The sequence below is a fragment of the Empidonax traillii genome, unplaced genomic scaffold (assembly GCF_003031625.1).
Source record: "Empidonax traillii isolate 1590-97213 ecotype Southwest subspecies unplaced genomic scaffold, ASM303162v1 scaffold191:size1449129, whole genome shotgun sequence".
NCBI lineage: Eukaryota > Metazoa > Chordata > Aves > Passeriformes > Tyrannidae > Empidonax > Empidonax traillii.
The window spans coordinates 1,093,328-1,106,776 of NW_020955384.1; the positions used below are offsets into that span (position 1 = coordinate 1,093,328).

The window sequence follows — 13,449 nt, forward strand, 5'->3', positions numbered from 1 at the left end:
CAAATGGATTTATTCATTTCCTTCCCTTTCTTGATCCTGTTTTATTGGTCCCAGAGCAGATATTCCACCTCTGGCAATTCCTGCACTTTGGCTAAGATTCCTCCGTGAGTCCCTCCCTCTTTTTAAGGGGTTGGTCTCTCTAAGAACTGTTACTGTGGTCATTAGCCCGGGAGGGGCGAAAAATCGCTTTTGAAGTTAATGACTCCCAGTTGTTAACTGGCCATAGGAGGTCAGTACAGAGCAAGGCAGTCACTGGGGCTGGATCCAGCACCAGTAAAGCCTTGGAAGAAGAGTCACCAGGTTGCTCTTGTTTCCAGGAAACTGATCACTGGGGGGAGGACTGAAAGGTACGTGGCCATGACAAAGGGAAGAGGGGTTCATCTTTTCTGACGTGTAACGTCAGAATCTTGTGTCCTCTCTTTAGGCTAACTGTTTAAGGCTGTTTAAAGTTGCCCTGTTGTCTTGGGAAAGAAGCTTCAGAGAAAGCATTTTCAGCTAAACTAAAATGCTCACAAAAATGGGCTTGCTGTGAGAAATTTCCTTTATCCCAGTTTTACTGTAGGAAAATCTCTATTCTTTACATGTATGAAAGAATGAATCAGGTTTTTGAATCTGTTCTGTGTTTAATCCAAAGGTTTAGAGGGTAAGCTTGGGAAAATTTTGGATGTAGAAGCATGAGGATCTCTTATGTGAGAACTGAAGTGCTTGAAGTACATCACATTGCAGAGAGGTAAAACCATAACACTAGTTATAAACACTTCCAGGGGGTCAGCCATCAAAGCACCACAGTGTATTTTATGAGTGCTAACTGGTACAGCTTGAAAATGCCTCCAGAAAAGGGAGGAAAAAGAGTGGGAAATGGAGATCGTTGTATTCCTGTCTGACAGATGGAGAAGCTGATGCAGAGTGGGAAGCAACTTTTCACAGATATTTGGTGGAGTGATGACTCCACTGGAGCTTGCTTGGTGTAGGCACTTGACCTCTCAGGCTCTCACAGCCCAGGATGCTGTGAAGAGGCACCCAGAAAGATATTTAGAAGTTGTCTAGATTCATTCTGTGAGGCAGACCCCCCACCTGGAAAGGGCTGGCCTGAATTTGCCCAAGTGGATTGTTGCTTCTGTAAATGGTTGGAAAGTGGCTGCTTTAAACCAAATTACTCAAGTTTGCATGTCAACAGTAGTGTTTGTGTTCAAATGAGATTATCTAAAGTTTAAAAGACTTGCTGTACTCTTCTGTAAGTAAGTAATAGCATCTCCAAGTAGGTGATTGGTTGTAAAGATGACAAAAAAGTGAAATTAAGATCTGTGTTCTGCTAAACAAAACTATTATCCTGGTACAAAATACATTTGTGTCTGAGGAAATGAAAATCAGATTTCCAGACAAGAAAATATTGCTAAAAATGCTAGCTAACTTATTTGCAATGATCACCTTTATCAAGCCTTCCAAAAATACCATTCCTGAAGTGATGGTCAGAAGAAGTCACAACTATCCTGAAGCATTACATATGTCACAAATCCTTCTTCATAAATCACCAGGAATTAAATTCAACGGGTGTATTATCAACTAATTTATCTTAAAAGTGTGCAATAAACTGTCATGTATTGTTTAGGGACCATCCATTTGTTTATGTCTCGAACGATAAGACAACTCTCACCACTGCATTACAGTACTTACCTGTACTTATCTCCATGATGTGCCTGTGAAGTACAGAAGTGCTGTAGTCAGCACAGCACAGGTAGAGAACAGAGTTTTTGGAACAGAGAGGTAAAGGACTGGCATTTCAAGGTATTCGGGTACCTAGCTAGCACCAGTGGGATTTTTTACAAGAAACTAAATGAATTTTCCTTTTGAATTTTGAAGCTCCCACTAGGTGCTTACATCCACTGTCGGGTACCTATACCCTGTTACGCATTGTGGTTGGCCCACAGTATTGCAACAAGTGTGAGAAATATTTTGGGTTTGAATATTTCTGAGCCTTAGTTTAACACCTCAACAACCCTCATCTTCAGGCTCCCGATGCTGCTTGAGCTCACAATCAAGCCTGGGAAATTAGCTCAGCCAGCTAGTGGCTCACACAGGGGGTCACGGTTCATATAGGGTCTCATCAAAGCCTCAGCCAGCTGTGAAGAGCCACTAATTCGTGGATGTAAGTTGGGAGCAAAAATTCACAAAGGTCTAGTCTTCCTTTTAACCAGAGAAAACAAGAGACATGATCAGTTTTAAACAAAACCCCTCTCTTTGCCATGTTCTCTAGGACTAAAGGCACCTACGCAGATCTCTTTGAAAGGTGCCCTAAGAGTTTGGTACAGTGCCCAGCAGCCACACAGGGCATTGAGTGTTTAGTTGCTGACAGAAAGACTAGACCCCAGAGCCACCATGCGAAGAAAACATTAGAAGCTGAAAAAACCTCTTTCAAGAACTTCAAGTTACTCTGAGTACCTTCAGGCTGATAAATGTTTTATGGATGGCAACCCCGTGGTAGGCCAAGCAAACTAACATGGTGAAATAAATGCCTCTTATGAACCATGTCCCAAATTGTCACCATATTTTAAGCAATTCCAGGAGTGGGGAAGATTGCTTTGTCTGAATAGAGTGATTCCTTGCACTAAGGGATGAGCTTTTTGTTGACTAGGTTTTACAATGGAGTTTTGGTTTAGTTTTGAGACTGTTCTCATTGTTCTCTTTACGAAGGGTCCATACGTGACCTGGGGGAGAGCTGGGCAAAAAGGGAGATTCTCAAGCAGTGCCTTTTGCATATCACTTTTTAGCTTGTGTTTCTCTGTAAGTAAATGTGAGACTCTTCCCATCATTCCCACCATCTCTTGTGCCCAACTCACATTTGTTGCTTCTTCCCTCTCCATACTGGCATCAGAAGAAAGCAAAGTTACTCACCATCTGCTTATGGCTTGGGAAGAACGTTTGCTCCACGAGGGGGAACTTTTCAGGACCCAGCGAGTTGAAGATTTTAATGAGCTGAGAGAACTTGGGGTGAGGGAGGGGAAACAAAAAACAGACAGAGTGGATGTCAGTGGCTTATTGTGTAACAGGCAAGTGCTTGCAAAATGTTCTGATAGTGGTGAAGGAGGTGAGAGAAACATGTTATTATGCCTTTCCCACCTTGCTTTCTTGACCTTTGCTCTTGAGAGCAGCTAGAAAATATGAAGCTGTTGTATTTACCCAAGGGCAAGGCAGCCTATGTGCACAAACCTTGGACTAAGCAGAGAAGAGATTCAAGAGCCAGAAGAAGATCAGTTTGGGTTTACTTACAGATATGCTATGAACAAGATTTGCTTTCCAAATACGGTGGGGAGAGGGTTGGGGGGCCTCTCTTCGTAGAGGATAGAGGTAGGAAATCAGTGCCACCGCTCCCCAGCAGAGACAAAATAGAACAAAACTCTCCCTTGGATCTCTGCCCTACAGCCAAATCAAAGCAAGGCACATTGTGCTGAAAGGAAAGAGAATTGTCAGGGCACAGCAATTACTAGAGGGAATTGCCAGTGCTACCTGGTTTGAGTGTTAAGCTGAGGAAGCAGAGGCTCAACTGTTAATCCTAACTGGCATTTATTACAAGCTAGTCATTTCCCAACAGCCCTTCTTGAATAACAGGAGAAAGAGGAGTTCATCTGCTACCCTTGTCCCATCTACCAGTGAGGTCTGAGTGAGGCACCAGTCTGTGAGGGTGATATCTACAGAAAACAGTATGTAACATAAATGGGGAAAGCAATAGTGCTGGTATTTCACATATGAAGGTGAACATTTGTCATTGTCCCCACCTGTCAGGATGAATTTCACCATTATCACCACTATCATCACCGTTATAAACTGTTTATCATTCAACCAGACACAAAGTTCCCCATGGTAGGACTGAGTTTTGATTTCTGTTCAGGTTCCAAAACCATTGCAGAAGTATAAGCAGAACAAATTCCTGTTTCACTTCAGCCATCTGTGAAGAAAGCAGACTATTCTCTAGGTTGTCTGCAGCCTCCCTCTTCAATCCACCATCGATCACTTGGAGAAAAACTCAAAACTATAAGAGAGAAACTTAATAACCATGACAGAAAATGTTGCTGAAGCAGGGTTGATATACCAAAGAGAATAAGAGGTGATACATATCCCAGAAACCTTCCAGATCTCGGGAGAAACTTAGAGTCTTAACTGTCAGACATCTAGTCATCCTGCTTATTCTCTGAAGAGGCAGCCCTGTTACCACGGGGAATGCTGAACTGGCAGTGCTGTTGGTGAAGTGGTGAGACTGTCAGCCTTTAAAAGGGGGAGTAAAGCTGAATGAGGACACTTGATTATTTTCATGGATGGTAAGAGAATAAAATGGTTGGGGATTGGTTCGTGCTGAGCTGGTAAATGGGACTGAATTCCCCATGGGATCCTATTCACAAAGTAGTTTAGAAACTGAATTTTATTTCCAAGACCCCCAGAATTTTGTCAAATCAAGTGTATTAATAAAAGTTTCCAGTCTGGGCCAAGCAAGGCTGGATTGTAAATCCTTTACATGAGTTTCTTCAAGTTTGCCATCAAAGCTAGGGATGTATTAATCTTGAAGGAAATCTCTGGCTTACCTGAGGGAGGTAACACAGAGGTTAAGGGAAGGAAACAGACATCTAGAGAAGAAGGGAAAGAAAAGCAAGTTCTCTTTCTTCCTAATAGCATCAACTAAATCTTTTTGTTCTGAACACTTCTGGGCAATGGCTGGAGCCATTAAATGCACCAAACTGCAACTCCAAGGTTACATTGCAGATAGAGCTACTGCGGGTGTTTTCTGCTGAACAGCCGTATGAGGGCTCTTGTCCTGTTTACTTGTCTAGTCTAAGCAAAAGCATTTCTGTATAAGAAGTTAAAACTTCACTTGGTGGAGAAAAAAAAATCTTTGACAGTTAAAGCTTGGCATGGGTGTAGAAAAAAAGGCAGTCAGTGTGCAAAAAAATTAGGCTGCAAGGTGTGTGCCAGACACAGGCCACATGCCGAAGGGGCAGCTGCCAGCAGATTTGCAGACAAATGCAAAGAATCTTTTCCCTAATCTCACAGATCAAAACATGGCATTTAAGAAAATCCACAAAACATCAAGAGGCGGCATATCCCATCACCAACACCACCACCCCCCTCACATGCATCAGCAGATAGGAGAAAAACTCCCCGTGTAGAATAATTATTGTTGGCAAGGAGGCTATTGATGTTGGGGAAGGAGGACAGCTTGCTTCTCTTAACCACTTGTATTAGCCCTGCACATCCTAGAAAAGAATAATAAAGACCTGTTTTGACTAGCAAGGTGAGCAAACATGGCTTAAAAATTAAACAAAATGAGACAGAGGCAGGGAGAGAAGGAAAAACACCCTGTCTGAGAGCAGTCCATGCCCCTTGCTGCGCATGCACGCAACCCTGGTGAACCACGGACACTGTGATGTTGAGGCAGTGTACGTTTATCCTAGGAAAACAGCTCAAACAAAATAACTGGAACAACTGTGTGGCTGAATAGACAGCACCCTGACTTGTTCCCTGGGCTTCCTGTTGAAGCATACAGCTCTTGGCTGTTGCTGAAATAAACAGTGTTGCAGATGAGAGACTCAGACATCTGGGAGCCTTGTCAGAGGACCAAGCCTACAAAAAGACCTGACTTTGGAATTGACCCTCAGGGAAACAACTCTCTCCCATTTTCTCTTTTTTTACCAGTTGTTAGGGAAAGATATTGATGAAGAGACACCCATGTTACATGGTACAGCAGCCTCTTAGATACCTGATAACAGGGCTCAAGTAACATCTCCCAGTGCAGATGGGTAGGAATGTTACTGTGAGCAACTCAGCCAGATATAACTGCCCCTTCCACACTTCAGCATCAGTTCTTACTTTCTGTGATTCCACTGGTTTTAGTGATATTCCATCCAGATCACAGAGCAAGACATGGGGCAAGGCAGTGTGGCACAGCCTGGTTTTAGGCACCTGGAACAGGTAGGCAAGTGAAATGCCCTGGCCTGAGTGGTTGGACATCTAGAGTTACATGCCGGGAGTCTTTACAGAGGAACAAAAAGATCCATTCAGAAGATCTCAAGGCCTTTGCATATTTTGAAAGTGCCTAGGTCATCAGGGAGCCTGTATCCCTTGACAGTCAATAACAGTTTGTCTGGGATTCCCTGGACTCTGGAAGTGACTGTCTTCAAAATTTCATGTTTCCTGCAGCTTTACAGATACGAAGTTGCTTTGCAATTGTGGACATCACCTGCATGTAATGTGAGTCCTGCTCAGAACATTCTTCCCACCGCATTTTGGATTGTAACTTTTGTAACACAAAAATTGTTATTAGTGGTTGAAGCATTGTGCTTAGTGTGCTAGTGGCATTATTTCTCAGTAGTTCTGGGAGCATCATAAAACTTTGTTAGATGTTTCTCTGTGTGCAAACCCCTTGAATACTTTTATTTTTTTTTTCTCAGAAACATCTAGTTCAAACTGTGAGTGTGTTTAATGCAAATTTTAACCTTTGAAGAAGTTTGTGTATTGCAATACTGGAAACCTGGCAAATGTCATTGAAAATGGGGCTGCACGTTTGAGTAAACTCAAACCCAAACTCAGCTGATTGTAATTAGAGTTGCTGAGAGTAAAACATGGTTGCAAATTGCCAAGGAAGAACAGTCTCATTTCCATCCCCCTCAACAAAATCATAAACATTTCTATGAAATGGAACAATTTTTGGAAAAAATAAAAAGCGAGAGTGAAAAGCACATTTCCCAGGGGTATTTAGTTTCATTTCTTCATGTGTCTCAACTGTTTTCTAGGTCCAAAAAGTTTCCAGTAATCTTTGTTAAGCAGATCCCTTATTTCAAGATGCCTGTTTTGCAATCAGAGTGGAACGTGCACCAAAGTGTCCCTATCTCTCACTTCCCAGCTATCACAAACCCCAAATTTTCTGAATCTGCTGTCAGTGAAGCTTTTTGCCCTCAAATGCCTCACTGTAATCTCTACCTGAGGTTCAACTTGATAAAATTTCAGTGGTGCCAAATGCTCTTAGATTACTTAGCGTGTTACAATCTCTGGTTTGGGGGGCAATGTGTGTGCAGAGGCAGTAGGGAAAGGAGGCATTCTGAAAACTTGTTTTAACTGTTTACAAGTGGTTTCCTAGACTCCTCTGGGAAGGTTTACTGAGCCAACTGTATTCCCTGTGAGGAAAGCATGGCACCACCAGACCTAGAGTAGCCAAAGCCAAGTTACTGGCAGAGCCAAGTTCTCCCAAACTGCCTTTTCAGCACTGCTTTTCTTTTTTTTATTTCTTTTTCTTTCTTTCTTTCTTTCTCTCTCTCTTTCTTTTTCTCTCTCTTTCTTTTTCTCTCTCTTTTTCTCTCTATCTCTCTCTCTCTCTTTCTCTCTTTCTTTCTTTCTTAGACCTACTTAAAAGATTTGCCTCTCTAACTTTCTTGTCTTTGTTTTCAGCTAATTTCCTCCCAGTAAAACACCCCCTAGAAAAAGCAGGAAGAGAAGTGCAAGGTGCACTTCTGCAAGGAGTGCATGATCTAAGGCTGGGGCACCTGGGTATCACAAGTCTGCTTCTAACCAAAGATGCTAGAAATAGTGTAAATAGGTCAGATAGTTTAGTTCAGATACCTTCTAAAACAGTGAATGATAATTTTTTTTTAAGGTAGCTTTACCTCTTTTTTTTAGTCGGGACAAGGATATGTTGTTATTAATCTTACGTTATTAATCTCTTCATCTACTCTGCCTTACAAGACATCTAGGTGTTGCTGTACTGTTAACTGTTTGTGATACTTTAGAGTTGGGACGAGTGAAATGTCTTACTCAAGGTGAAGAAATAACACCTTGATACAAGTAGAGGCTAATAAAGAAGTAGTGCTAATAAGCTTTTTTCCCCAAGAACTCCCAGCTGGATTCCTAAGGTTGTTTAGATGATGGTTTTAACCTAAAGAGACAAAGTGCTATGAAAGAGGATGGCAGCTGAGTTTGGTGGTTTATCGATACGGGATATCTTCTTTGTAGTGTTGACATGCAGTGGAGCTGGATCATCACTTACCACCCAGGGCTTGCTGCAGAAGTTGTAGATGGAGTAGAGGGAGTTGACTGTGTGGATGCCGCCATACTGGAGGCCGATGATGAGGCTGCGGAAGTCTTCTCCCAGTGCCATGCTGTAGGCGTGCTGCCGAATCAGGGCAAAGTCCGGCTTGAAGGACCTGGAAGAAGTGAGGGGATGTTTTACTTTGAAATGCTCAGCAACCCTTCCAGCCTCTCCTTGTTTCTTTTCGATCCTTCCCCTTTCTTTTCACTAGCACATGTTGTTCTTCTCTGGGCCTCTCCTCATGGGTTGCTTTTGTTAGAAAGTAACAAACAATACCAAACCAAACCCCTAGCCATTAAAAAAAAAGGAAAAATCCAACATAGCTGCAAGTGTGAGAGCATAGAAACAGGCCAAACAGATTTTCTGCAGTTTCCTTGTCACTCAGACAGGCATAGGAGTGAGCCACGGGTGGAGCCAAGGGTCATAAATTCGCTGATGGGGGGATTCTCTTTTCTTCCTAAAAGTTTGGCCATATTTGGCAAGCTCATTGCAATGTGCAAAGCAGATGAGGGAGCAAGTTTGTTTCCTAACGATTGAACTCGATATTGAAGCAATGCCCAGTGGGTGGGAAGATCATAGGGGATTTCAAAAACCTATCCTACACATTCATTCATCGACATACATTCCCCCTTTATTCAGTTTACTACGCACGCAGCACATCCTGAGCTCTTAGGGATATGAGTCAACAAGCAAAGGGCATGCTTGTTTGATTAATTAATGTGATTAATCAAACAAGCAGAGCCCCTCATACAGTGCTGTGGCTCATGGCATGGGCTTCCAGAATATTATTTAGCAAGACTAGAGCTGGGACTCCTATGGTTCAACAGCAGCAGCTCTCAACAAATGCGCAGAAAAGTGAGGCCCTTTCTAGGTAAGCCAACAGGCAACAGATTGTCTTTCAAGCAGCCAGATTTGATTCCTTGCTGATGCTGTGTCTTTGGAGCCATTCAAAAATCTCTGGAAACAGTCCCTGGAAAGAAGCTGTTCCCAAAATGGTGCTCAGCAGTTCATTCTCAAAGGCACAGAAGGGGCTTTTCCACTGAAACAGGATTATTTTATACATTAACAGAGGTTGCGTCAAGGACATCGGAAAAATTTCCATATTGTATTAAAGATTTTCGGAGAAATGAGCTCTGTAACCAGGTTCCATTACCTCACTATCCTCGAACATTTTCCTTGCTAAGAGACTATAATTTCTATCCTTTGGATGTATGAGCTGGAAATACTTTGGGTTTATAGCCCCTATTTATATTCCCATCATTCTGGCAGGGAAATCCGAGATGGTGATTCTGGGCCAGATTGTGGCAACAAACACTGTACACAAACCCCAGCACAGCTTTGTTGTTTTAAAGCTGTTCATTTTGTTTGTTGGCCTTGAACTTTTGTTATTGCCCACCCGAGACGTGGTGAAGAGCATGCTCAGCTTTTGTGATGCAAGAGGCCAAGCTTTGGAAATGTTGTGATTCCCTCCTGTGGAGTTTTTTTAAATGCAGGCATGTTCCCTAATGTACTTGGCACCAAAGGTGGTGCTTTCCTCCAGCAGTGAGATGAATAATGAGCATCAGGAGGCCTGTGCTATCGCTGTGCAGCTGATTTATGGACCTCCCTGGTGTCAGTGGGGATGAGGGAAGTGGTGATCCCCTGCTGAGAAACAGCAAGTGAATACAAATCTTGGAAAGCTTGAGCTGCTCCATTCTACTGGACTTGCTGTGTAGAAAGTACTCTGGAGGCAGGCACGGGTCCTCAGGAAGGATTAACCAGCTTCTTAGGATCATGGCTCAATACTGTGCTGAGTTACTGAACAGTTGTGGTACCTGGAGGAGCAGGAGCTCATCTTTCCTTGTTCATCTTTCTGAGTGTATGAAGGAAAAAATGGTCCCTGTTGTAGGTTGAGTCTTTCCCCAGACTTGACTCATGAAACAGTACCGGGATTTCACGGGAGTGCTTGACCATTGGTCTGGCCTCCTCAGAGGAAGCAGCAGTACTTGACCTTGAAACTCCTCCCCATCCCTGGATGGGGATGTGGTGCTGTGGTGGGGAGGAAGGATGCAAAGATTGTGGCTGGCTTTGCAGGGAAGACACCCAGTGGCTGGGAAACTGACTTCAGTGGCTTTACTTCTGCCAGCCAAAAGCTCAGGAAAAAAAAACCTCTTGTATTTTCAGATCCTGGCAAAGAAAGAGTTTCTCCATTTAGAAGATGGATGTAAGAATACAGAACTAATGTGGAGAAGCCTATTCTCAAACTCGGTGTCCTCTAGAAAGGCAGGGCACTCTTTCATTCAGCAGATGAGGAGTGAATCTCTAAAGTAAAGGTGGACACTGAATCCCTGTTTTGAGCCGTGAAACAATGTGGATGTTCCCATGGATACTTAGAACAAGGCAGTGGAGTGCCAGACCTGGGACTAACCAAGTATAAACATCAGCTGGAGAGCCCCAGAGCCTGCAATGCAGAAACAGAGATCAGTGGCAAAATGAGAGGTGAGTGGCTAGGAAGAATAGCAGGCGGTAAAAGGAAAATGAATACTCATGGTAGGAGTGGTGGCATGAAAACTGATTAACTGGGGATACCAGTGATCTGGTGAGGAAAGAGCTTATTTGGTTCACATGAGGATTCCTATTTTTTTTTGGTAGAAGATTACTTTTGCAAGCTACTGCTCATTCTCCGGGTTTAAGCTTAAGCTAACAGAGAAAGTCCTAGATTTGGAACAACCAGTAGCATAGATGTTTTCTTTGCTAGTTCAAGCCAATAACATCTCCCACGTCAGAAAGTTGAAATCCTTGACAGACAGACGGGTCAGGAAGAAGTGACACATTTGAAACGCCATTGCTAAAACCGTTGGATGCGCCAAACTCAGTAGCACCTGCCGTGCCGAGGCCTCGAAGCACCTGAGTCTGGTAGGACTAGGGGAGCTATGTCAGGAGCAGGTACCTTTGCTCTCCACTGCCTCCATGTTTTTCCCCACTCCATCTAAACCTTCTAACCAGTGTTTAGATGACCATGAGTGGTCTTGAATAAAACTGTGCCTATTACTTTCTAAAGACAGACCATGGGAATGGGTTTGGTCAGAAAAGAAATACAAGAGACTCCATTCAAACAACTAGCAGGCAGGGAGATGGGATAGGTAAATAGCACTAAAAGTGAACCACAGGTTTAAAACATGTCACTAGTAACCTGTGCTCTGCATGTTGGTGCAGTGCTGTTCCTGGGCTGCATAGGACCTATCTGAAGTTGTGAATCTTCCTTAGCATAGCAGCCAGATGGGTGATACTCCTAGGAGAAAGCTGGAGCCCATCTTTGGCCACAAACCAAAAAGAAGCCCTTTTCAGACCCCAAGAACTCAGTTATCATTTCAGTTTGGCTTCCAGCGTTGCCTGGCAAAATGAAGACCACTAAAATGCACGTAGCACCTTCTCAAAGTGGTGTAGAGACAGAAGAATCCATCATTTAAAAGAAACAAACAAACAAAAAAAAATTACAAAGAAAAAGCCAGGAGATTGGAAAAAATTAATTTTCAAATTGAAATAGCAGGTGAGATTTCATTTTTGCTGGAATGAAAAGGTGCTTTTTCTTTCAGCTCATGCTACCACAGGCAGTGGCCTCTGCCAAACACGGGATGAGCCTTTCAGTGCTCTGACTGGTGCATGAATGAACCAAGACACCCCCAGAGTGAAGCAGACCCCACAGGTCCCTGTGGCTTTCCTCCCTTTGCAGTAAGTTGCCTCCTTCTCCCAAGTGCTAGCCAAGGCACACGGTATTTACTCAGCCTATCTCTGCCTAGTGTCTGGTTTGGAAGCTGCTAGTGCTGCCAGTCCTGAGCCTAGATTGGATGAGCAGGATGCTTATCTGCATTTAACTAACTCTTTTTCAACTTGTTCCAATGCCTTTTAGCAGTCTTTTTCTTTCTTAGTGGTAAAACTGTACTTTCAGAGACAAACCTAAGTATAAAGCCTGGATCCAAAATGTCTAATAGGAAGAGATCCAACTGCAGAATATAATTTCCTGGGTTGGACCCATCTACCTTTAAAACTGTTACAGCATTAGCTGTCTTGGAAGTAGTTTTGTCAAAAATGGGGAAATATAAAACAATTTAAGGGATTCTGATGTTAAATATGGAAGTCAAACATATCAGAAGCAGCAGTAGCTGTTCTGGTGACCATGTGTCTAACTTCTCTCATTATGAGAAGAGGATTAGCTCTGAAAAGATCATCAATAACATTTCTGTGCAGAAAACAGGGCTCCAGCCTGCTTTGTGGTAGAGAAGATGATGACAGCAAATCCTGCTGGGAGGTTTCATGCCTTAAAGAGATCTCCTATTTCTTATTTCTGTATATTACCATAATCCTGGCCTGCTTCTTGGTCCTTTAGCTTTCCTCACTGAAGTGCAAATAGATTCATGACCATGAAGAAGGAACCCACAAGAACAGATTATTTGTATCAGAAATAGTACGACCAGCACACTAGACTGTCCCCCTGTACTCAGCGCTGCTGAGGCTACAGCTCAAATTCTGTGTTTAGTTTTGGGGCTCTCACTAAAAGAAAGACATTGAGGTGCTAGAGTGTTTCCAGAGAGGAGAACAAAGCCACTGAAGGCTGTTCTAAGGTGGGGGTTGATCTCTTCTCCCAGATAACAAGTGATGGGGCAAGAGGAAACGGCCTCAAGTTGTGCCAGGAGAGGCTTAGTGGATTTTAGGAAAAATTTCTTCACGGAATGGGTTGCCAAGCATTGGAAGAGGCTGCCAGGGAAGTGGCTGAGTCACCATCCCTTGGAGTGTTCAAACTGTGCGTGGATGTGGCACTCAGGGACATGGTTTAGTGGTGAACATGGCAGTGCTGAGTTAACAGTGGGACTCAAGGATCTTAGAGGTCTTTTTCAACCTTAAGAATTCTATGATTCTATTATTGCCAAAATACCTTTCAATGACCCCTCCACTGTGAATAATCTCTTATAGCCAAAAGGTAGACCTGTTTTATGCTTTAGCACTGTGGTGGGTTCAAAGAGCTTTTTGCCAGTGCTGTGGGAGAAGGAGGGACTCTCCTGCTCTCTTTCTTAAAGACTGTCAGTCTTACAAGACACCTTGTCCTTCAAATCAGTAGAAAAATATCTTCCCAGGACATTGAAGACACACATCCTCACTTCAGGTTCTGTCTACCCTCCATGATTTAAGAAGCTTTATTCAGTTTTTAGACACTTGCCAGTGATCAACACATTTTGACTAAGTTCCTTTCCTATCTGGTTGGCTTGACACAGAGAGGAAAAAAAGTACATAATTAAGCAATATGATACAGCAATCTTTGCATTATTGGCCATTAATGAAGCCTTCAGGGAAGCTCTGAGGCATAATTCCAAGCCATAAGTGGCTACAACTACATGAGAAGCGCA

The 13,449-nt window shown here is 43.1% G+C and overlaps 1 protein-coding gene across 1 annotated transcript in view; it reads right to left on the reverse strand.

Moving 5' to 3' along the window:
- The window catches only part of SYN3 (synapsin III), a 196,323-nt gene that overhangs the window by 130,636 nt on the left and 52,238 nt on the right, over positions 1 to 13,449 (reverse strand). Inside the window, exons 6-7 of the mRNA XM_027886661.1 lie at positions 8,027 to 8,183; positions 2,893 to 2,982 (exon numbers count right to left, since the gene is read on the reverse strand). Of these exons, the coding sequence (XP_027742462.1) occupies positions 2,893 to 2,982; positions 8,027 to 8,183 (247 nt within the window). The remainder of the gene's footprint in view (positions 1 to 2,892; positions 2,983 to 8,026; positions 8,184 to 13,449) is intronic.